We start from the raw sequence: 25552 nt of genomic DNA, 5'->3' as shown, positions 1-25552 counted from the left end.
TAGCAGGACTGAAGTCTGATCTGGGCGACTAACATATTGCAACCATGTGCTGTGCTGCCAATGTATTCAAACCCGGAGGTGGCTGGGAAATCAAAGACACAGTCAGGTGGTTTTCTTCATATACAGCCAGACGATGCATTCATGAGAATGGACTCAAGCACACACATACAATTTGTATAAAATCAGCCCGCCATCTGGTTAAATGGCCTAGTAGTAAGCAAAGGCAGTTAAGGCAGGTGTGGGTCTCTGGAGTGCTGCCAATCAAGCAGCGGGAACTGACCAAGTGTGTGTTTATGTGTGTGGAGCTGTGGTTACCGTAGCAGGCTGATCAAGTGTCACACACAGACACAGCTTCCTCCCTGTCATTGTCTGGCAGAGAATAGATGCTTGTTCCCAGGGTTCACTGTGGTAAAACTGTTGGGCCACTCGCCAGCGAAGTGCATTTGAGCACAAACTCAGCCAAGCTTTTGGTCTCTCAAGAATAAAAGGTTGTTTTTAAAAAAAAAAAAAAAAAGTATCATCAGTTGAAGCTGAGTAGCTGATCTTTTTTCTTTTTGTCCTTTTCATGCTCATTTCAGTGAAGTCAAAATTTGATGTTTTCTGCGGTCAGGCAAGTGGAACACATGCAGAGGTGGACAACTGAGCAGTTAGGAAAAAGGAGCATCAATATTGGCACACTTACTCTTTTTGACTACCGAGCTTTTACCTCCTCCTCTTTTCTCTCCAATCTCAAAAGAACAGGCAATATGAGACTGTAATTGCTTTATAATTGCCATAGTTCTGCTATGGGCATAAATTTCTAAAGGCTGGATGCAAGACATAGTTTAGAGTTTCATCCAGAGGTCTCAGAGGTATCCCAGCATGGCTTTCATTCAGGAAGACATTGTTCATGCAGCAGGAAGCAGTAAATAAACCTTGGCTCTGAAGCGTTAATGATTTTCATATCTGAAAAAAAAAATGAGGGCCACAGCTTGTGAATTATTTCCACAACCAATTTCCAAAATAGCTGTTCTTAAATTTCAAACGTAATAAATATGTTGGGTTTTTTGTATTATCCATATCATGCATTCACTCGAATTTTGGCAATTTTGTAAATTTTGTATGTTGCATAACTAGTTTCTTTCATTTCTTCCTTCTCTGTAAGAAGTTTGCAACAAACACTATGACCCTAAACACATTCTTTCTGTTGTTTCACTCTAGTGTATTGTCCATATATGAACATTGCATAAGAATAAAAAGAGAGTAACATAAATTCATCAATTCACAGTTAGTTGCATAAATAACAAGTAGTGTGAGTAAATAAGTAAGAAAGTAACTATAGTAACTATTTATAGAGTGTGTTTCATAGGCAAAAAAACCCCTTAAATAAAACCCTTAATTTATTCTTACTTTAATAAGTGAAGGAGAGGAAGGAGTAATTATGTAAAGTTTAATTACGGAGTGCTTTTCACAGACATGTTACATTTACTGATCATGCATAGCCTTTGAATCTAAACATCAATCCTACTGAAACAAAATGTCTACATCTAAAAATACTTCTTCTGTGTAGTAATACTAACATCACATTACCACAGCAGTAATGGGATTGCATCTTATGATAAAAAAGAAAAGTGTAGTGAATGACTTCATTGCAATTTTCTCACCATGCAAAGCCATTGGGTTGAATATGGTCCCCCGGGGCTGCATGTTCGACACCCCGGTTGTGCAGTTTTAAAATCAGGGGCCAGAATTACTCACAGTGCAACTTAACCACCTACCAGATGGGTGCAAGTTTTTGTCTGTACGAAGCATATGGGGCTCATTATTTTTTAATTCTTTTAAACCTAAAGTCTGCACATCCAAACAATGCTGATTCATGTGCCTTCAGATGGAGGCACAAAAGAATTTACATAACTATTTTTTAACAAATATTCCATATATTAAATGACCTGTGAAAAATGTTGAGCTCACCTTTAAACAGCGTGTAGAAACATGCAGCTGCAAGTATGGGAACTAGTTTTCTAATCACAGATCTTATCTTAGCCTTTAAACCTTGAGCAGTTGTCCCAGGACTTAAACCTTCATATTAAATATTAATGATTAATGATTTACTTACTATGTAATATTATTATCTTTTTCCTGTATAAGCCAGTGTAGGTGTACTTAAACTATGTTTTTTAAGCATGTGTGTGTTGCTTATGGTTTGGGATGAGGTGTAGAGTTGCTGGAAAAAATTGCTCTTACTTTTTTGGTGTTCAACAATATGTCTGTTTGCAGTATTTGCAGTACTGGTTCACCTGTCATAACAGAAAGCATTGGTTTTATTTATTATGGCCATTATAAAGATGCTCAGTGCTTCTCACACAGTACTACTGAATAATGACACTTCTTTACACCTGCAACACACACATGCGACACAAACTGTAAGGTGTGTCTGCACCTGGGTGTGCTCAACAATTCAGTGAAAACAATATGCCATATATGCTTGGTGATTTTTTTCTGTACAGTAGTTTGACAGTTAAGTTTTCCTGCTTTGCAAACTATGTGCTTGAAGTTACTTTCATCCTAGAATCCCACAGAAATACTTCACTGCTAGTAAAATGTATATTTTCTACATTCTAACACTCATTTACATGATCACATAAGTTCATTTTAAAACGAAGGCTGTGCTAACTCTTTATTGCATTTCTTATTCTCCATAGGTGCTGCTGCTTGCTTTTTTTGCTGTTCTGTTGCAGTCTAAACAAAATTTGCTCACGCCACAGGTTTATCTCTCGTTTTAAAATTTAAAAACGAGAATTAAAAAATGTCTTCACAAAATCGAAGCTACTAAATCAAATCAGCATTTTCTCTATTTATGAAAAACAACGTAAAATCCAAAAACTCCTCAATTTATAAGTCGTGTTTATTTATCTGGAAATGTGTGATCAGAAATGATAGAAACTGAAGAAGCTATATATAAAGAATTTGCTAAGTCAATTCAACATTGATTGTTGACTAAAATAAATGAGATATAAAAAAAGTGCAACATAACAGTCAAATTATAGGAGATCCATCACAAAGACTAAACGAACCTAGTCAGAGACAAAAAGCTAAGTCAGTGCCACAAATGAATTAAAAAAAAACATAAAACAGGAGCATAATGCTGACTGAAAGAGTATATGAGGACAAACAAAAGAAAATCTGTGGCAGGTAACACGGTGTCTTGAAAGAGAAGATTGACAGATGAATAGGATAAACAGACCAGCTTCTCCCACTAATAGGAGAAACACACTTTTTACCTCCTTGTTTTTACCTCTTTTCCATTTTACTTTGCAGCCCCCTCCTCCCGCCAAGAGCCACTTTGCTTTGATTCAGCTCTGTATCTGTATTTTAAATGACTCAATTACACGGGATCCCGCAGTGAAAATTACGGATGTTTCCACTATTTCTCTCCACTGGGACACCATGACCCCTCCTCAACTCCAATAACCCTCCCCCCCATCCTCACCCCTTCTCGTCTTTTCTCCATCCCTCTCTCCTGGCCTCTCTCTTCACCTGTCCTATTTTCCTCCTCTCCCACAGTCGCCCATTTTTCTTGATAAACATCCGTTTTGCTGTGTCTAACGGATACTGAGAGGAAATAATAGCTAAATGGTCTTGTTTGTGAGCTCTCTGCACACTGAGCTGACAAAGAGTGTTTTGCAGGTAATTCTTCTGCTGTCACCACAAAACAAGCCGGTGAAAAGAGTTTCATAAGGATGACACGAGGCGCCGTTCAAAGCCAAACACCAGGCATGACAGAAATAAAAGCATATCAGCAGGCAGAGCTGCAGAAATGGACTGAATGTTTTTTTTATTCACCCAAAGCAAAGCAGGGTTGCAATTCTTTTCGGCACTTTAAACCCACAGCTTATGGGGCCCCGAGGCATTTTAAAAGCGGAACCGACCGTTGATGTCCTCGGCTGGTGTTGAATCTACTTTCGAGATAAAACCCTCACCTACTGCTGTGTTGCTCATACTCACTGAGGTGCAAAGTATCACATAATGCTCAGCCAAGGCATACAGCTGGATCAGCTTTGAGGTGGCAGCACATCCCTGAATACTGCACAGCAAAACAAGTGTTCCTCATTTCATGCATACAAAGGCGCATAGATCTTCCAGGGCTGTCCAAAAAAGGAAAAAAACCCAACTTAGCATGCATAATTTATCACCATCTCACAACTTTTCAAACCTATTTTTCACAACTGGTTGCATGCCTTTCTTTATGGTTTGCAAAACACGTCACATGAGTCTTTTGTACAGCTTAGCAGCCCTGTTAGTCTCACACCAAAGCTAAAACACTATGTGTACACTTTGTGGCCACTTTATAAGGTATACCTGTTCAAAGTCTCATTAACGCATAGCATCCAATCAGCTGGTCACGTGGAGGCTCAATGCATTTAGCCATGTATACATGGTCAACACAGCCTGGTGAAGTTCAACCCGAGCATCAGAATCGAGGAGGAAGGTGAGAAAGGCTCCCTATTAAATTCAGATTAAATTCAAAATTCTTATCCTTACACACAAAATCTAGAATTATCAGGTCCCATCATATTTTAAAGACCTCATAGTACCATCTTATTCTACTAGAGCAATTCAGTCTCAGACCGCTGGCTTACTTGTGCTTCTCAGAGTTTTCAAAATGACCTTTAAGATTAGGCTCAAAATGGGTGTTTTTTGATAAAGTTTATACTTAGGGTACAAGACCTGTGTGATGAGTATTGCAAACCCACTTTCTACAGTTTTCTTCCTGTAGAAAGGGTGTTTTTTCCTTCCTACCGTCACCAGTTGCTTGTTCATAATGGGTTGTTTGGTTGTTGGGATCTCTTTCTAATATTGTAGTATCTTTGCCTCACAGGCAGTCAGTTATGAAGAACAGGAAACTGTTTGCCTCAGTTTGGGCAATAGAATATTGCAAAAATGTTGCCAGAGTCTCAATTTCTGCTGCAACATTCGCACAGTAGGACCAGAATTTGGTGTAAACAACATGAAAGGATGGATCCATCCAGCAAAATTTGTTCATCATCAACCTAAACTTTGTTAGTGACCTGATAACTATCTTTACAAATCAACAATATTCTCTTTGAACTAGTTGTTTTTCCAATAGAAAATTGCACTCCTCCACTAAATCAGTCATACTGTACAAAATTTAATTTGCATAAATGAAATGCAATTTGTAACTGTGTTGTGTAATGTAGTGCATTATTTACATGTAGATCATAGGTGTCAAACTCTGGCCCGCGGGCCAAATTTGGCCCGCAGCCTAATTACATTTGGCCCGCGAAGCCATACCAAATTACTATCAGAGCTGGCCTACTGGTATTATACAGCTAATATATATATTGTTTAGTGTTAAGCTTTGCTTGTTCCATATTCAGTTTTTCAGCAAAACGTGTTTGAGTCCATAAGAAAAGATTCATTCTTATATCTGGATGAATAAATATATTTCAATAAATATTAACGTTAGCCCGCGACTTTGTTCCAGTTTTGAATTTTGGCCCACTGTGTATTTGAGTTTGACACCCCTGATGTAGATGATAGCTTCAGGATTTATGATCCATTTTCAAGATTTAGCACAATGTTGTAAAATTACAATAATTTTCTGTCAAATTAGGTTTCAAATGTAAATGTGTCAGCTTTAAAATCTACATGTAAACATGGAGAATACAAGGCACACAAAACGTTTAAGCTAGGTGAATTGGAAGACATTTATATGGGATGAGAAAGATGTGGTCACTCAGTGCATTTAGTATCAAAGCAATAACAAGAAAGCTAGAGTGAAGTTACCATGTTTAGTAGTCAAGACGCTGTGCAAAAATGACTTAAAATGACTACTGAAGCAGAAAATACTGCAGCAGCTTGAACTATAATTTCAGAGCATATTTGCAAAGTTCAGTAATGAAAGCCAGTTAAACACCCAGCCCAAATAGCCTGCATACCCTGCGGTGTAATTCAGGCACCATCAGAAAACATTGCATTACCATCCATCATAACACACGCCATAACAACCGAATAACCAGCGCCATTAAACATTTACATCATCCAGGGGATTCACTGAGAATGAGGCTACCAGCATCCACCTTGAACCCCTCATCCAGTCACCTCCTCACAGAGTAACAGATCGAAGAACATAAAGAGCGTGTGCCAGCAAACAAACCTCGCCAGCAGACCCCCAGGGAGAGGAGGGGAAGGGAAGCAACACAGGGAGATAAATCTATTGATTTGAGATCAACATGCTGCATTGGCGCTTCCCAGAGGGACCTGCAAAATTGAGGGCATTGTAATGGTGTGTGTGTGTGCGCTTGTGTTTGTCATAACTTTGATAGGTTTGGATTCAGTGAAAGTACGGCAGAAGTTTCAAACCAGTTTCAAAGAATTATCCAAACACAGGAGTTTAAAGGTTTTAAATGAAGTCGGAAAAAACTCATTGTCAAAGCAAAGATGTTACTTTAAGCTATAATGTAGCCAATAAAAGTGTACTGAAGCTCCAAGTAAAGAGAATCACAGTCAGTACGCTCATCTCAGTATTGATCTGTGCGATTAGTGTGCTAAAAAGAAGCAATTTGTGCAAGTTTGCGGAAAAAATCCACAAATTAGTCAAATACTTAAGAAACCTGTAGGTAATATATGATGTGATGTATATTTCTACCCTTAATTACAGATTAAGAAGCATACGTTGACTTAAATTGACAGTGAATGATCAGTGTTTCTATCACTGTTATATTAAACATGACCCTACATGACTGGGAGTTAGTCCAGCTTATCATAAGAAGGGGAAGCAAGAGAGGTTGGCTCAGTTCAGCTGGAACAAAATCCACCACAAAAGGCAACAAACATGTTACAGTTTGTTTGCTTAATCTGTGCAAAGATAAAAGTGCAAAAACCTCAGGCTAGGGTGGATTTTGTTACGTCTGGACAGAGCCAGGCTTAGCTAACTGGCAGATGGTTGTGGCTTTATATTTACCAGACAGAAGTGAGTCTCACTCTCAGCAAGAAGGAAAATAGGCAAAAATCTTTTTAATGTCCTACTATTCTGATCTTTTCAAAGACGGACAATATCCAAAGTTTGTAAAATGCAGGCCAGCGCACTCATCAGTCAGGATTCGGCTACTTGAGCAATTATACCCGGACTTAATCCGGTATTGAAAAAGGTTATCGATTCTTGTTAGGCCCACAGAGCCTGCAGACTCCGGTCAATGTTAGTGAGTAGTTGAGCTACATTTGGTTGTAAGAGGAGACAGGGAAGTCCTCACACTCATTAACCCTTTTAGATGAGCAACATTGAGCAGCGGGCAAAATATTTCTATTTTTCCATCAATATTTCATCACCGACTTAGGACAAACAAAGCCAGGGGCTTTGACCGTAATGGTCCCATCTGTCTATAGATCTTCAGGACATCATGTATGGGTGTCCTTTGACACCAGAAAATAGGCTTTGACATCAAGGTAAAAACACACACGCACGCACGCACGCACGCACGCACGCACGCACGCACGCACGCACGCACGCACACACACACACACACACACACACACACACACACACACACACACACACAGGAACCGTGGATGTTAGCTAGCCTGGAAGGTTTTATTTTGATGGTTCCTCACAGATGGTCGCCTTGATGTTGCAGCAGGAGATCAAGTTTCAGGAGTATGAATGAAGCGCACATCTGACCCATAAAGACACATCAGTGCTTTCAGACTAGCCTGCATAAGTGGCACTTATACCCAGTACGTGAACCACAGAATTAGATAATTTAGATAATTAATACAACAGGTGTCAGAAACTTTCACTCCCATCTCAGTTTATTCAAAGTATTCAATTTAATGGCCCGTGGTTAAAACAGATACTTCACATCTGTATAGAAAACAATGAGGCGGTTATCCTCATATATGTGCTATTAATACTGTCCTGTTCAATTTGGATCTTCCAGTGAACACAGAAAATATTAATATAAATAATGTATTCATAGTAGCCCAGCAGAATGTTTACTGTGTGCTGCAAATCACTTATTGTTTCTTAGCTGGGAATGACCTCATCATCTTTGCCAAGCCCATAAGCTTTCTACACTAACCTCAGGGGACCAGTCCATTAACCCTTTACCTGCTAAGTAAAGCAGTATTAAGTGAAATGGTAGAGCACAAAAAGCAGCTGCCAGTTTATTCAGATACAAGCGGGTGTTTATTAATCCAGGTAGGTATAAAATATGACGTGATGGTGGTAAGAACAGTGCGTGTATGTGGTGCTCTGGAGGCAGGTGAAGGAACAGACACAGCGGGACAGCCGTCATGCGGCTTCCTGGGCTTGGGTTACACACAAACCATAGTGAACAAGAGCTTCTTTGGCCTGTAATTGGTGGTAATTAACGGTCTTTGGTCATTGTTCCTGTCTTACTGTGCTGAAGCGGACAGATCAGTGAAAAAAAGGATCGCTCTCTCTCCACACTGACAGGCAGATGAGGAGCGCAGATTGAAGGGGGGGGGGGGGGGGGGGCAGCAGACATTCTCGTGCGCTTTGTTCTGTTAATTCCTCAACAAATTAATATCACAATAGATGGGTAAAAACCTGACGATTAACTTAGCTTCCTGCAAATTCAAGAAGCAAACTGCAACATGACAACTTAGAGATAGCGATGGGGAAATATTAAGTCCTGAGAGCAGTTTGCTAAAGCAGTGGTTTGAAGCAGGTAACAAACATACATCCATCCATTCTTAACTGCACGTCCAATTCAGGCATGCAGAGGGGGCCTGGAGCCTATCCCAGCTGACATAGGGCGAGAGGTAGGGTACACTTTGGAGAGATCATGCATTAGCAACACCACCCATCCCTTCTCTTGCACTTAATCACTGTACATTTCAAACATTTGCAGCTGAATTAATACTAGATGGAAGTGAAGTTTGGACTTTCATCCAAAGAGATTTTAGTATTTTGCATAACTGGTCTATAAATTATTAGTAACTTAGAATCCATTTAAAAGTGCTGTCATCTTAGAAAGCTGTACCAAATGGTTAAATAAAGTTAAACTAAACCTTCTTATCATCACCACCTTTGAGTATTTCTTTTCCAGCTTTTGTTGCCGGCGGCCCTCTGCACTTCAGCTCAAGAGGTCGCGGACTGTGATCCGGGACAATAGCCTCCTTTGTACATGTGCTGCGGAAGAGTGACAGGGAGTGGAAGGCTAGTCAACCTGGCCTCCTGAGAAGACACAGTCGCACAGAAGTGTCCATTAGGAGTGTCCATCGGTCCTGTGCTACCGCTGACTTTCATGTCACTCTATTGTCACACAACTCTCCCCTGAGAGGAAGACATAGTGGGTAATGAGGGGTAATTGGTCCAGGGTCAAGGATGATTAATTCCCTTGGTCAGGTGTGGGACAGTTTTCATACCTGCTTGGCCGGACAGGCAGGTAGAAGGGAGGGGGTGGCGGATGGGATATGACATGTGATATGGTAAGTAGACACACACACACACACACACACACACACACACACACACACACACACACACACACACACACACGTGCAGAGTTGTTGATAGAGCAGTATTCACCTAAGTAAAACTTCAATACGCAACCTTGTAATTCTGAAAAGAAATGCATGCAAGCTATTATATCAGTAAAAAAATTCCACAGGATCATATCTTTCTAGAAACAAAACAGAAAGGTCACCACAATCCTCCCCCCTCTCCAACCACTGAAGCCAGATTGAGATTGATAGCTGTCCCCATCCCTCCTGCCACCCCTTCAGCTTGACTGACTAATCTGAATAACTCTCCTTCCATCCCTTCATTCTAACCGGGCAATTTTGGACACTGATTATCTTACAACCTGTGTGCGCACAACAGTAAATGCAGGGACTGGCTGGTAATTGACCAGGCAAAGACTGAGACGCCTGCCGTGTAATTGTGCAGTGGCTGAGTGGCTGCTGCAGGACTGAAAGGGTCCGAGAATTCCTCTTTGCCCATTAGACCTGGCGGGGGGTCTCCTGTGCCTGTGGACCCTAATATGAGGCCCACAGCGTACCCAGCACTTCGATACAGGACTGACATCTCTCAGTGGTGGGAACTAGGGAAGAAGAAGAGAAACAGCTACAGCATAGAATTATTTTTACATCTAACCATAAAAGGAAATTGCAAACACCTAAAACGTAGAAAGAGAAGCCTCTATTATGATGAGGGAGAGTGCTTTCCAATCACAGTGTGTCCACTGTATTTACTTTGAAGGCCTGATGCTCTATGGAAGAAGAGACAACTCCCATCAGAATAGAAATGATTCTTCACAGGGCAGAGGTCATCGCTCAGTGTAGTAACATCTTCCTTTAAGGGTTTTCAAAGCCAATCCAGGGGGGCAAGCATATGCTTAAGGACTGCACATCAAAGACTTTTAACCTGTTTTTTTTTTTAACATGAATTTTGCAGTTTTGTTTTCCACAGCTGTTCCACATGTAGGAACCACAAATGGTCCATTTCAGATGTATTCACACATCAGTGCAATCCCACATGACATAGACTTTATAATGAGAAGCCGGTAGGCTGAAGACCAGCTAACATTTGCATTCTCACATGCACTTCTGCTGTGTGATTAATAGAAATGTTCAGGGCTGCAGTGCATCTCTTAAAACGGCTTAGACAGTGTTTGTTTTGCGCCTGTTTAGACCCCAGTGGTTTATACCAGTAATGGTGTTTGAACAGGCTGCAGTTATCCAGGTTAAAAAAGTGAACGAGAAAGTTTAAACTGAAGAGAAATGCTCTTCACTGCTTTGTCATGGTATAACATGAACCTTGGTTTAATGGAATGTAGTGTAGAGGACCTTTTCCTTCAGAGTATCCAGGCTGCGAGGGGGCAAAGGAATGAGGTCAACAAGTCAGTATTTCCTTTAATTTGTCGACCTCCAAAATGTTGTCACAATACAACATCGACATCTTAAGCACTTAGTATCTGCTGCCACATTTCAGTTGATTCAGAAAAGCCGCTGTAACAATAACCCGCCACATTAGCATACACATATTTTACTCGTGTTTTCAGCAGTACAGTTGTAGTTTTGTTCCCTAATGCCTTAATCTCCACATTAAAGCTAATTTTATAGATTTCCTTCCTAATCTTGTTAATTCCCGTTCAAGTCTTCCTGTTGAGCGACACTGCACCACGTTCACCTATTCACAGATCTTTAAATAGTCATCCAAAAGAGCGTACCCATTTTTCATCCATTTTCTCCTTTTTATCCAGTTGAAGGTTGCAGGGGAGCCTGTCCCAGCTATCACATGGCGAGAGGCAGGGTACACCCTGGACAGGTCGGCAATCTGTCGCAGGGATAACACACAGAGCCAGACAACCGTTTCCATTCACACCTACAGTCAATTTAGAATCACCAATTAACCTAACCACATGCATGTTAGCTGCAGAGAACCCACACATGCACAAGGGGAACCTGCAAACTCCACGTAGTAAGGCCCCAGATTAGATTTGATCTCAGGAGCTTCTTTCTATTAGGCAACAGTGCTAACCAATGTACCACCTTCCAATTTAAAAAAAAGAAAAGAAAAAAAGCTGTAAGTGAACCTTACAATACCCCCTCCTGCCTCTGTCGTGTAAGCGTGGGGACGCCATGCTTGGCGAATATACATATGTATCGCGTCCAATTGGTTTTCCTTCCATCTGACTTGTGCCATTTGAGCTCAGAAATGACCTCATTGCTTCCACTTCAGTGTCTATCACTGAACCATTATGCTCACTTCTGCAGCGCTCCCCTTACATCTGCATATTGTAAAATATGACACGGCTTCCTCGGGGCACCGAGTGTGGCCCCAAGACTTAAACAGGCATGCATTAAAACTAAAAAACAAATACACAGTCTGCCAAAGACATAAATGACTTGTGCTTTTTATAATGAAACACCAAAAAGTGGAAGAGAAACAAAGAAAAAGGAAATTTCACCCCTTTTTATTTGAATACAAACAGTTCATGGTATTAAAATAATGATGCCAAGAATAGAAAATTCCAGGGAACCAAATACTAAGAAATACATATCAAGAGTTTATCCACAGTTCATATTTTGGAGTGAGCCAATCCTGCTGTTACGTGCTTTCAACTATGAAAATGATGTGCTTCCTATTGTGCTAATACAACCAACACTACATAATAAGGCATAAGGTAGATACTAGAGGCACAAAGACTAAAATTTGTTGGTTTGTAATATGTCATGGAGAGAGAAAACAAGAAAAGAAGGTGTTGTTCCACAACTGACACCAACTACTGCTTGGTGCTGGACAAACCCTGCAAGCGGTGGTGTTCCCTTAACCTGTGGCAGAAAAATATACAAAGAAGGATGAAGCATAGGTGTGAGCTGGCTTTAATAAACAGTCACTCTTTGGTTTTAAGGCGAACGCTAACCTGACGGCATTAATCCTGATGAATCCAGAGGCATCACACGGGTCGTAGTCTCCCTGCACGTCCATGCTGAAACAAAAAGAAGTCAGAAAAGAAGCAGGTGAGCCAACAGGGAGCAATCTTCAAATCTGGGATCAGTTAAGGAGGGACCAAACACTGAAGGCAAACGTTAGAGGACAGTGGGGTAACAAACTGATTGAAGTGTTTGCCGTCACTGGCGTGAACATAAAGAGAGACAGAGCCTCATCAACCGCTGGGATAACTGGATCATTGATAATCTTTTGAAACAGTGTCCCAATTGATTTTCCTCTGAATGCTCTTCTTTAGTTGCTTGCGCATCAACACAGCAGAATGAAAACACGCTCACGCATACAAGAACACAAAAGACGCACATAACCCATTTACAAACAATCCCATCATATCAACTGTGAGCTAAGTGTTGAGATGATTTTGTAATCTGCTGTCTGTCTTCCAGTTTATCCACTTCTTGTGAAAAAGTAGTAAATCTATAACTTGCGGCGGTGCGTTGTCCCATGTTGTCGAGGCTGCTTGTTGTGTAGTCATCTCTTCTTACTGTGTCTCACAAAGAGTGCCCGTGTGCTGTGTAATTACAGCAGTTTCTACCTGCAGTGTTTAATACACTCCCTTACTGAGTCCTCTCCTTCTATGACACCCCCAACTCCCGGTGTACAGCTTGCACTCATTCTTCAAAAGCACTTAGCAAAAGAGGAAATTGCCAACAAATGATAGGATAAACACTATAAAAAGAAAGGCCGACAACTAAATCATCAACTCTCAATACAAGGCTCCCTGCCCAGCACCTGAACACCATTATGAGTGAGTGGCCACAAAGAATACAGCACTTTGTGCCTGTGTGTCTGCAAGCATGTGATTGTGTATTCCTTTAAGAAACCCTGCAGTCTAATTGAGAGCGGAGACTGCTGAGAGCGAGGAGGGTGACATTTCTGTCTCAGATGGGTGCGGCGAAGGGCTGTATTACCACTGTGTTAATGACGCCGTTTACTGTTGCCTGTGGAGAGCCAACAGGATGTCAGCGGGGGTTTCATGCCTAATCTGGTCTCTATGTGTGTGTGTGTGTGTGTGATTTTGACAGGTTTTCATGTAGTGGCAAATAAGTGAGAGTGTGTGTGTATGAGATTGCTGCTTCCAGGTGTATCGCTGTCAGGTACGTCCATCTGTCAGTGGCAACGAAGAAGTAATTCACAATAAGCTTGTCATCTAATACATAAGTAAGTACTCGTTTGTATATCAATGACATATTACATCTATAAAAATGTGTTGTTAAGTAGTTTTACATGTTTTGTAGAAACTGGAAAACATTCCAACAAGTCTGGCATGGCCACTTTGTTAGGAACGCTCGGTTAATTGCTTTTAAAGCAAAATCTAATCAGCCAATATTATGACAGCAAGTCAACGCGATTAGGCATGTAGACATGGTCAAGGCATCAAAATTGGACAGGAGAAGACTGGAAAAACATTGCCTGATCTGACGAGTCTCGATTTGTGTTGTAGCATTCAGATGGCATGGTCTGAATTTCACGTAAATAACATGAAAGCATGGATCCATCCTGCCTTGTATCAATAGTTCAGCCTGTTGGTGTGTTTGATATTTTCTTAGCACACTTTGGGGCCTGCCTGACTATTGTTTCTGACCACGTCCATCCCTTTAGGACCACTGTGTGCCTGTCCTTTGATCGCTCCTTCCAGCAGGATGGTTTCTTGAACATGACAATGAGTTCACTGTACTCAAATGGTCTGCACAATCCAGTAGAGCACTTTTTGGATGTGCTGGAACAGGATATCATCTCATCATGGATGTAAAGCTGACAAATCTGCATCGACTGTGTGAAGCTGTCATGTCGATTCGGACCAAAACCTCTGAGGAGTATGTTTTCAGCACCTTGCTGAATCTGTGCCATAAAAGATTAAGGCAAAGGGGGTCCAACCCAATGCTGCAATACTTACTAAAGTAGCCAATGAGTGTGTATTAACACTTATTTTTAGGGGATTTTATGCATTTTATTGTACAATAGAAAGCACTTAAGTTCTGGTTCACTGCATTTTCTCGAAATAGATCAAGTTTTCATTCAGTTTGTTTTATCCATTGTTCTCAATTAAAGAATAATCCAATAAAGTTTCTTCTAAAGTGCCAATAGACAACTTCCCCCCTGCACCCTAACCCGCTGCCTCCATTTTAAAGCCCCTTTTGTATTAGGCTGTTAGGCTTTGTTGCTAACTGATTTAGTAGATATAATTCCAGCTGAAACTTCTGAACCTTCCCAAGTCCTGGAGCTCTTTTCATTGAGCAAATCCCCTTCTAAGTTTCACTCTTGGTTTTAGCTTCTGTCACTATCCCTTTTTGCTCCTTTTCTTTTATTGGGTAGCTTTCACAGCTACTCTGGTTATACTGGTGTCCCACCATCTCAGCTACCTGGAGAAAGCTATCGATAACTACAGAAAAAATAAAAGCGTATTCCTGTTTCAGGTGTATCACTGAGTTTTTATTTTCTTACTTTGAGGCAAAATTACATACCGAAAGCAAAAGCTCACCAGGAGCACCTCTGAAATAAAATAGTGTCTTTATTCTATATATGCACATTCTGTATCTCAAACACAGATCTTATAAAATGCAGTGAGATCTATGATCTTTAAAAAATTGCAATGTATGACATGTTTTCCTCATTGTTGTTAAATGTTAATGCTAACACTAGTTTCAGAAACTGAGCACTGGTGCGGCACAAATAGAAGAGGCCAGAAGATGAACAAAATCAATTTTGTAACTATTACAACTATTTTCTTTATAACTTCATCATCTTACTTAAGACTTTAGTAAGAACCCAAACATTTGTTGGTTTCACGTTGCCACATATAAAGAATTTCATACTTTTCTTTGTTGTATACGATCAACAAAGAAAAGTATATATGAAACTGAATATCTTTTTGCTTTTAACTGCTGAAAGGCACCTGAGAGTCGGCTTGGTCTCGTAAATTCAAGCATTTATTCTCAGGTTTAGCATGTAGGGCGACAGGTCTGTAGTCACAGGCGTGTGTTTTCCTGAAAAGACAACACCTTATCAAGAAAAACCTGCTCTCCGTGGGTAAGAAATAAAGCCGTGTGTCAGTGTGAGTGACTAAATTTGAGACTAATGTGAGAGTTTTTTGGGGGGCTGATGTTTCTAAAGAGCCCCTTTATGTGGAACCACTGGCCCATCTGTCAGTGGCCCCGAGGACTTTGCGATGGTGCAACACAACACTGAGTCACACAGACGTATCATCCCTGCTGAGAAATGTGACTTTATAAAATGAAGCCTCGTATCAAAACACAAGCGTTCATCAACTAAAACCATACAGCAAATTGTCTGTTTAAAGGAATGAGGAGTTATAATTTATCTAAAACGAGTTGAAAGTTTAGCAAAAACTGAATATTAGTAAAAAAAAAACTAAACTGAAACAAGCCAGTATGGGTTACTAAAGCTGGCTGCGTGCCTGGTCTGAGTACAGTATAATCTCTGTTTATCTCCCCCTCTCTCACAGGACAAAATGTACACTCACCGTATTGATTTTTTCTCCTTTTTTTAAACTGGCTGTTTCGCTTGCCAAACCAGTCTAAGGAACTGAATGGCTGACTGTGTGAGGCATGTTTTTAGTGTCTCTCTTTCTGACCTGCTTAACTAGCATGACATGCTGGTGCTTTCCTCTTAAAAGCCGAGTGAAATCACCTCTCTCGTCTGGCTGAAAACACCATTAGCTCTCTGACTTTAGGGTACAACTGGTGTGTGTGTGACTGACGTGGAGATGGAGAGACATATGGAGGAGGTTTTCACTTTGGTCAGTGCTGAGCCTGCCCAGAGGGCATTAGGGGTCACCCTCCTGAACAAACCCACTGTTACCACAGCTAAGAGGCCGGGGCGGAGGGGGGGTGTTGAGGTCTGCCCTGCAGGAACTGAGTCTGACACTTCTCTGATGTCTTTGTGAGGCAGGGTCAGTTAAGTATGCTGATGTGGAGATCATCAGAGAGCTTTGTCAAAGTGACCTAATAACAGGCCGACTGGTGAACATGTGGATGCACCAGAGCAGCACCACACGCAGCTGTCACTTCTGTCTTACAACCACACACACATATGCACTTTTTTGTATTTCATCCTCTGCTTACCTGACTAGCTCCTCGTTGTACAGGGACTTGGGTGACTCTCGTCCCAGGATGTAGACCTGACCCTTCAAGACAGACAGCTGCACTTTGCCCTCCACGTTCTCCTGGGACTTGGCGATGCAGTGTCGCACAAAATTACACTCTGGACTGTACCAGAAACCTGTAATGCAAGGGTTGGTTTAGGAGTTGTTTTTATTATAGTCCAGGCAGATGGAGAGATAAGACAAAACCAGGGCTGAAAAACAAGAAACAAAAAAAAAAAAAACTGCAGTTCCTCGAATGACCACTTGAGGCATCCACACAAAAATGAGTCAATCCCCATCAAAGATCCCATATTTAGAGAATAATTAAACATGTGTACAGCCTATTTATAAGTAGTTCATAGATAATATTTTAATAACTTGCCAGTATTAATGGTAACAAGGCTTAAAATGATGCATTATAGATGCCCATCCACATATAAAGCAGTGATATATTGCTGTCACTTTACAGCTGCCAGCTGGTCATGATTGGTTATTCAAGGTCACCCTGTAGCTTAGTTAGCACGTCAGCAGTACGTTTCACTTCTATCAGTCATCACTTTAAACAGTCCCTTCAAAAATGGGAAAAGGTTTAATCAGGACCCGCCTGCTTCACATCACTAACGGTTCCCTCTCCTTCTAGTGTCTTTCTATGTGGATGCTTTGAATGACAGGTGGATGCAGACCATCTGCTAAGCTTCACCTCTGCTAACTGGAGTCAGTGGACCCTTAGATTATCTTTGAAGTGTTTTAATGGAAGGATTTTCAACTTTGTGAACTTTATTTGTAAGCTAATTGGAACCAACTACAAGATATCAGGGTTTATGTGAGGCACTCGCATAGTGAACGGATGCACCTTGCAAACTAAGCTTAGTTAGCGTTAGCTGGTTATTTAGCTTTTCATCCATAATAAATGAAGTTCAAGGCTTCATATTAGTTCCAAAATAACCACTGAATATCATCATGGTTGCCATGGCCACCTGTTTTGTGGACACTATAGAAAAAGAAACTATTGTACTCTTAAGATCTTACCTGTTGCTTACACGACTGTGGAAAAGTGCTTGTGTTGCTGACTTTTGTATTGCTCACACAGCCCAAGATCTACATAAGTGCTATAATAAAACCTGGAAGCTTTTGACTTTGTGTTTCTTATTTACTTTAATGCAGTGTTAAAAATCCATCTTCACAGTTCACCTGCAAATGGTTTTTCAAAGACACTTGGGAGGCACGTTGGTCTAAACAAGTTGTTTTTCTGGGGACTTTAGTCGTCACTGTTGCGTCTTTGTTTTCATGTAAAGCCAAACACCTGGAATCAGGACACCTTGTAATGGATACGTTTGGGCACATGAATAACAATTTAACATCTAAACTGCTTAAAATCTTTCCACTGTATTTTCCTTATTTATTGAATACAAGTACGGATGGCCACACAGATCTGACTGTTCGCTCTTTTATGAGATACAATTCTTTCTCTGCTCTGGTCTCGTTTCTGTCTCAGGTAAAGATCCTTTCCCCCTTTCTTTTCTCCAATTTTGATGAGCTGGATCATCAGTCACTAAGACAGATGGGCGAGGGACACGTCTATATATGTTCAGAGGTCAGTCACACCCCACTCAGCAGGGGTCCTTCTCTCACCAGAGGCTGACCTCCACCTCATCATCTGGCCATGTTCAAAGACAATCATTCCTTTCTTTTTTGATCTTCGTGTTAGCTGCTTCTAGATGCCAGCATGGCTCTGTTAAGTGGTTGTTTGAGAAGATTACACGAATTATTATTGTAAATCGTCAATCAAAGAAATCCGTCATTTTGGTCTTTTGCTTTCAAAAGTGATGTGAAAGTGATGCTTTAAGATTTGGGCTTTCTTTAAACCTCTGCAAGCGGATTTAGATTCATTTTAATCAACTAAGCATTTATTTGACCGCTAATCAGTCGTTTAGTGTCAAATGTGTCTTCTCCTATAAAACACTGTTTAGGTAAATATTGCAAAAAAACAGATGCTGAACAGGTGGATTGTTAACATAAGCCCCACTACCAGCCGTCTGCTATCTGCAGAGTTATTAATGATTTAAACCCACAATGGGTTTAATCTCTGCCCTCCTCCTCAAAGTATCACCTTTGTGTGTGTGTGTGTGTGTGTGTGTGTGTGTGTGTTTCCTGCCTCTGGAGGGTATAACTGAAGCAACCTAGTAGTCAGTCTGTAATGGCACTGATCCTATTATGTGGATGAAGGTGAAGAGTGAGCAGAAGGGAGGATTAGGACACCTGAGCCGAGAAAAGCTCGACACACACGTGTAAACACACTGAACACACAGCAGTGTACGGATGCACTGAGCGTGTTTGCTTCTTTCTTGCAGGAACTGCACAGGAGAAAAACAGAATAAGAGGAAACAACATAATTAAGATGAGATATTTTGGGCACTCACCATTGTACACAAGTTCAGAGAACTTGATACCAAGCCCCTGTTTGATCCTCCGCACCTCTTTGTCCATGGTAAAGGTCTCAATGTCTAAGTGGGCCTTCAACAGAACTGTACCTCCTGGGGTTTCATATATCCCTAAACAAACCAAAGCAAAAATCAACAAAACAAAGTCAAACTTGCACAAAAGACTTCAGCTGGGTTTTAGATGAGAGTGCTGGCACCTTTACAAGCCTGACTGCTCATGAATATCATATTTTTAGAGGCACTGGGATAGTGCACATAATTACTTCCAAGGCATAATCTTCACAGGCCATTCATAGCAACATAAACTACAAGGTCTGTTCATTTGAACTAACTGCAGCCAAACAACTACATCAGCCGTCTGACAGACAGGCCTTCACAGTGCTCACAAAACATGGATCAGCCTGTGACAGGTTAGGAGGCCCCTGTCAGCCCGGATTCTGGACCACGGCTCTGACTACCCTGCAATTTACCCCCTCTGGACAGGGAGGGAGAAAAGATGAGGTAGATGACAGGAGAAATGAAGCTGTCACTTAAATGTCAGGTAAAATCCGAATCTGTACAAGCCTAAAGACCGCTGATCTGAGAAGCATTTATTTTGTGCTCGCAGGTAAAAAAAACAAAGCATTAGTGACGCCGCTAATTGTCTAAAGCCTCAAAAAGGCTGCCGCAAGAGCGGCTTGTGGCTTTTTGGAGATCCTGGGCCACGGAGGGCACGTAAAGACATTTCCATTCTAGGCTCGATCAGATAAATGAGTTAAAACTGCCCCCGAACAAAACTCGGCTTAAGTGCTCCAAAAACAGAACTAGCTTCACGGAGAGTAGGAAACAATGAAACGCTATCTGGTTAAGCCCCAACAGTGGCAGTTTAGTTAGGCTTAAAGAAAGAAAATCCAGTGGCTTTGAGGTTTATACAGTCAGTGCAGGTATGCTAACCATGGCTGCAGGCCTGCAGGGGTTCAGGACAGGAATTTATTCTTTTTAAGCTGATCCTCTTTGACCCTTCAGGCAAACTGTTAGCTGAGCATAAACAGGTAGCGCAAGCAAGCGAATAAAGCTAAATATCTTCTAGATCAGGGGTGACCTCCTCAACATGTCCTGAAGTTCACCAGAGGCTTGGTAACAAACTAATCATTTGATTCAGGTGTGTTGACCCAGGGTGATATCTAAAACCTGCAGGACACCGGCCCTCGAGGCCTGGAGTTGTCCACCCCTGTTCTAGATCAAGATGAGCTGGTTAATTATTGGTGGGACTCTTTAGATGAAGACATTAAAAAAAAAAGACTTTTATAAGTATTTTTAGAGCCAGCATCTTGATGTCTGACAGCAGTTTTTGACGAGGCAGCCCGCTCATCAAAAGATGAGGCCATTTCCGACTGCTTTTTGCTGAGGCCATCATGGGTGCACTGGTCAGAGGTCTGACAGTGTTTTGACAGGAGGGAAATGTTAGTCTGGCACACAGGCTGCTGAATGCTTTGTAGCACAGTGACAAGATTCTTGACAAACCATTTCAATCCTTGCCGCCTCCCTGACCCCACACAAATAAATATGACCCAACACAAATGACATGTCCCCGTTCAATTCCTCCCATCTTCTATTGTGCTAACACGAGTGCCGTTTCCGAGGACAGCAACGTGAACACTTGATGGTAGTTATTCAACCACTCGGGCACCTCTTGCTCCACCTCTTCCTATTGCTTCAGTGTAGGAAACAGCTTTGATCTTTTGTTCAGTCGAGGGGAGAGAAAAGTGGGCTTCCCATTTTCCAATTTCTACCTGCCAAGTGGCGCCACAGCCACAGTTTGTTGGCCAGTCAATTTGCCAATCATAGCACATAGTGTCGGGGAGGAAGAGGACAGTTTGTGTAAGCGTGTCTCGCAAGGCCAGGGCTGCTCGCTGGCCCTGTATATTTGCTGTGGTAATACATGTAGAGACCTAACAAAGAAGCTTTTCAAGTTGCCTGCTGATGCCGAAGATAAAGAGACAAAAAAACCATCCTAGAGCGATGTGTGCGCAGATACGTGATCGACTGTGCATTTGTGTGTATCCACTGGAGCGTGTGCACCTTTCCTCTTCACGGTGTGTGTTTTCTGTATGTGTGCATGCATAAGTGAATGGAAGCAACTTTGGAGTCTATGATTCCAGGTGAACCACAGGAAAAACATTTCTCTTAAGAAGCGTGCTCGCCACCCGGCCCACTTTTATGGAAGTAGAACAGCAGAGGTGACACTTGAAGCATTCATGTAAAATAACTGCAAATTGGATGAAAGCTCTGGATGTTGAAAGGAAGGCTTTCAGTGCATGTAAAATTAAAATACTATGAGGCAGTTCAGAGTAAGTGCAAATATATGCACCTTACTGCATTTACAGTGGATATTATTGCTCAAGTAAGTCAGGAATGGTGAATCTGGCACAAAAAAAGAGACAAAGAAGAACAAAACATTTTTAAGTCTTACCTCGGGACTTCATGCCGATGAAACGGTTCTCAACAATGTCTATCCGGCCCACTCCGTGTTTTCCCCTAAGAGATAAAGACAAGACTGTTGGATAAACTCCTAAATTATTTAGATCATCAAAAAGGAAGAAGTGCTCCGCCAATTCCCTAATTTGTTGACCTTGAAATTCCCTTCTATTCAATCTGTGTGACATTTTGGGCCACACTGCAGAAAACAGGTGGAAATTGTTGATTGAAAATGTGTGTTACACTTTTTTGCCTATAAAAGTCCACGAATAACACGCTCAGCCAGCTGCTATGCATTCCTTAACAATGGCCACGGGCGGCCAGCATGTTTCTCCAGCTCAAATATATTTGTGCAAACTATATATTTTAACATGTTTGAATAATATCAACACTTAGCAATAAATCAGAAATAAAAATATTTTGAAATATTTTGAAATATTTTACATTTTTACCTGCCCGAGTCACCTCATACATTTTAGCTGGAGTTCATCTGTAGTGAATACAGCCTGTCGTTTGTTCACCTCAGCTTGTATTGTACCAGGTGTCCACGCCTGTTTACTCTGAATGAGGCTGTAAAACAGTGAATCCCACTTCTCTCTGATGACAGCAATGCCGAGGTGAGTTTTTGAAGTTATGCTGAACTTTTCTATCAGTGAGCGCTGCCATTAGCTGCTGTTAGAGAAACTTTCTTTGAAGTGGCTCACACACTTAGTGAACAAACTCTGATATGATGTGAGAATGCAACCAAGCTATTTGTCAGAAGGAAAGGGCGATTTTTAAAATACTCGAGCCTAACATTACCTGGAAGTCTCCAGTCCGAGGGTTGCATGTCGGATCTGCAAAAACTAACTATGGCGGTACCAGTAATAAATAAGCAGGTTTACCCACATTTTCTGTTGTTAGACCCCTGACTTGAGTTCAGGAGTCTTGGCTGAGGCTGAAGGTGATGAGAAAGAGAATGAGGGAGGAGAGAGAGCAATGATGACTGAGGCAGATGAAAGAGAGGAGGCGGAGAAAGAGATAATAAGAAACAGATAATGAAATGTAGAAATATTAAATGGTCATACATAGTTTAAAAGACCTACTCATGATCTTTAAATTAACACTTGACACTTAGGTGTTTTTAATTGTTATCAGACATTCCAGTGGAATCCTATTAGAGGACAGAGGGCTAATAGAGCTCCAGAAACCAGGGTTGTGTCTGGCACAATGTCCGCCTGCTGTGACTTTATCAGAATTATACTACAAATGTGGAGGCATAAAACATTTAAATAACACATAAATGTTTATTTTACCTGAAGTTAAACTCTTTTATTTAGAGATCGATAAATTACTACAAGTGATTCTTGAAGACCCTTTGGCTCGCAGCTACTTAATACTGAATGAACAGCTTCTACAGCAACTACAGGAAAATGACACCTGAATGTGGCCCATACAGCTATTGTTTTGGGGTGCTTGTGTCAAAGAGCAGTAAGAATTCAAATAAACCCAAAATATCTTGGGTAGATACACACCAATCATGCAATCATAGGAATGCATCATCAACATCATTGCACAAGTTTAATAAAAGCACACACCTGTAGCATCTGGCTACAGATTAGGGGCACTGTTCGCACAAGGATGCATTTGCTTGGTAGAGCATGTCCTCCACTGATCAGAGACGTGGTTTGCTGAACCCCAGAGTTGCCCCTGATGTATTAATCAGTGTGTGTGTGTGTGTGTGTGTGTGTGTGTGTGTGTGTGTGTGTGTGTGTGTGTGTGTGTGTGTGTGTCATCTTAAAAATCTTTTGTAATAAGAAAACAATCTGAGTGCTTAAACTCAATAGAAATGTGCTGCATTAGTCTGAAGGTCTGAAGTTAAGAATTAAAGAAAAAAAGTGTGTGTAAAATAAAAATCACAGGAAACACCTTGAAACCCAAAAGCAGCAGAGGAAAACAGTTTGTTCTGTGGTGTCGCCTGGTTCACCTTCAGTATTTCTCATTTACGCTGACAGTTGGAAAGCAGAGAGAGGAAACAAGGCTGGAAGAGAAACGCAGGAGGGAAAACTGGTGGAAGTTGATCCCAGGGCCAGCAGCGACAGACATCATTCTAGAGGTGGTAAACTTAACCACTGCTCCACCTCTGGGGACACGATCCTGATAGAGAGGCTTACTTACAGGCGTACACAGAAGGTGCGTGTTGTTTTGAAGCCACAGAAAAATGCTTACCCGATCTCATTGAGGTAAGAGAAGACATCCAGTGCTGTGTTTTTGGAAATACCATCGTTCATATTGGTCACCTTGACAGGAACACCTGCAGGAATAAAATACTGATTTAGAAAAAAAGATTTTTTTTAACACCAACATAGAAACAGAATCATAAATAGTAACTAAAATAGCTTTGATGCAGGCCGTTATCCATCCTCTACATCATGCTTTCTTACATCTGAGATTCAAACAGAACAAAATTGTATCTATAGGCTGATATCCAAGTTCTCTGTTTTTCTGATACAACAAAGAACAACTACAGCAAAGCAGGCAGCTGATAAATTAATGTAACGCTCAAAAACACAAGAAACACATCAAAGAATCAAAGAGTTATAAAGTTTACTTTCACAGTCTAGTTTAAAAAAAATGTTTTGGACAAATGGCTTAAAAAACAAATTATTAATTTTCACTGAACAGATATAAAAACAAAAAAAAACAAAGGAGAGTTTATCAAATCTGCTGACAAGCGCTTATTATCTCAGCCAGTCAAATAAATAGTCTCCAGCTAAAAGTGAAAGCCATTACAAAAGGAGATGGAGAGAAGGGCTAATAAATTCAAAGGCCCTTCTCATATGAAAGCTGTGAAATTGTGGGCTGGCTTTACCTAATTCAATTACACACACAGCTTTGTTACCCATACTCTCTTCAGCTCAGAGGTTTTTTTCCTTCTCACTTCTTGTGTGTGTTTTGCGCATGTGCTGGAAGCTAAAGCACCTGCACTCATCTTCCTATTGCTCTTTAGACGCCCACGATCTCTCCGCACACTTAACCCAAGTGCGCATCAATCACTGTCATAGACCTGCTTATTCGTGGCCTTTGATAAAGCAACGCAGGCCAAAGGTGGAGGTGGAAGGAGGGGGGGTATATATCCTTTTTAAGACTACGCAAGGAGGAAGCAGGACGAAATCCGCTGCGCTGTCCATCCCGTGGCCTACACACACTTGAGCGTGCTTGCAGTTGTCAGTCAAACAGCTTTGAAGAGAAGAGCAGCACTTCTCTGCTTTTCAGCTAGCGTTTGCTAAGCTCTAATGGGACTGACATGTGAGGGACTTGGCTAATTTTTTTAGACAAGGGCTTTGTTGACAGCCCATTCTCATATCGCGGGAATCATGGTGGCTCCCATGGAAGACGAAGAAGAAGAAGAAGAAGGGGAAGAAGAAAAAAAGAGTGAAAGCAGGAGAGGGCAGTGTGTTTTTTAAAAACCTCTCCTAGATATTTAATAATTAGATTAAAAGTTTAAATAAATTAGCTGAGCGTCTGAACGTGGGAGTGCAGGGGTCGGCTCTTTTCGTCCTTGCGCTGTTCTGGGTTCTATCATTTACCGAGGGGGTATTTTTCCACTCATGATCCCCTTTCTTCAGTTTCTTTTCTTTTTTTGTGGCCTAACAGTGCAGACAATGGGAGCGCAGACACAGTTGTAGGAAAAATTACTGCTTTACATTTTTCCTCTGTGTCTCTTTTTCCTCCTTACCTCTTTGGCAAGAAAGGAGGGAGGGATGATTTTTTTTTTCACTTAAAAAAAGGGGAGAGGATTGGGGGAACGGAGCGTTTGACGGGGGTAGAAAGGTTCCTGTCGTTAAATATTCTTTTTTAATCAGTGAGAAAACGTTGGTGAGAAAGGCAGGGATGAAAAGGTGGGAGGGGGAATGAAATGAAACATTCTTGTGCTGATCTTGTGCTCAGAGGGAGGAGTAGGCTTGGGCCTTTGTGTGGACAACTAAAACAGCTTTTGTCATAGAGCGCTCAATAAAAGGCACAGAGAATATGTGTGAAAATGGAGCACAGGCATGCAAAGGGCCCGCGAAACCAGACCGGGCTTTTACT

General features: G+C 41.3%; 1 protein-coding gene across 3 annotated transcripts in view; it reads right to left on the bottom strand.

Annotated features, from left to right (window-relative positions):
- Positions 1-11926: 11926 nt before the first annotated feature.
- The window catches only part of ass1 (argininosuccinate synthase 1), a 31304-nt gene continuing 17678 nt past the window's right edge, over positions 11927-25552 (bottom strand). For all 3 annotated transcript variants that reach the window (XM_026173741.1, XM_026173742.1, XM_026173743.1), the window contains 6 exons: positions 23690-23774; positions 21477-21541; positions 19004-19135; positions 16564-16720; positions 12393-12458; positions 11927-12300 (listed from right to left, as the gene is read on the bottom strand). In XM_026173741.1, the coding sequence (XP_026029526.1) occupies positions 12252-12300; positions 12393-12458; positions 16564-16720; positions 19004-19135; positions 21477-21541; positions 23690-23774 (554 nt within the window). In that variant the 3' untranslated portion in view covers positions 11927-12251. The remainder of the gene's footprint in view (positions 12301-12392; positions 12459-16563; positions 16721-19003; positions 19136-21476; positions 21542-23689; positions 23775-25552) is intronic.

The sequence above is a fragment of the Astatotilapia calliptera genome, chromosome 7 (genome assembly GCF_900246225.1).
Source record: "Astatotilapia calliptera chromosome 7, fAstCal1.2, whole genome shotgun sequence".
NCBI lineage: Eukaryota > Metazoa > Chordata > Actinopteri > Cichliformes > Cichlidae > Astatotilapia > Astatotilapia calliptera.
This window is presented reverse-complemented; position numbering and strand designations above follow the sequence as displayed.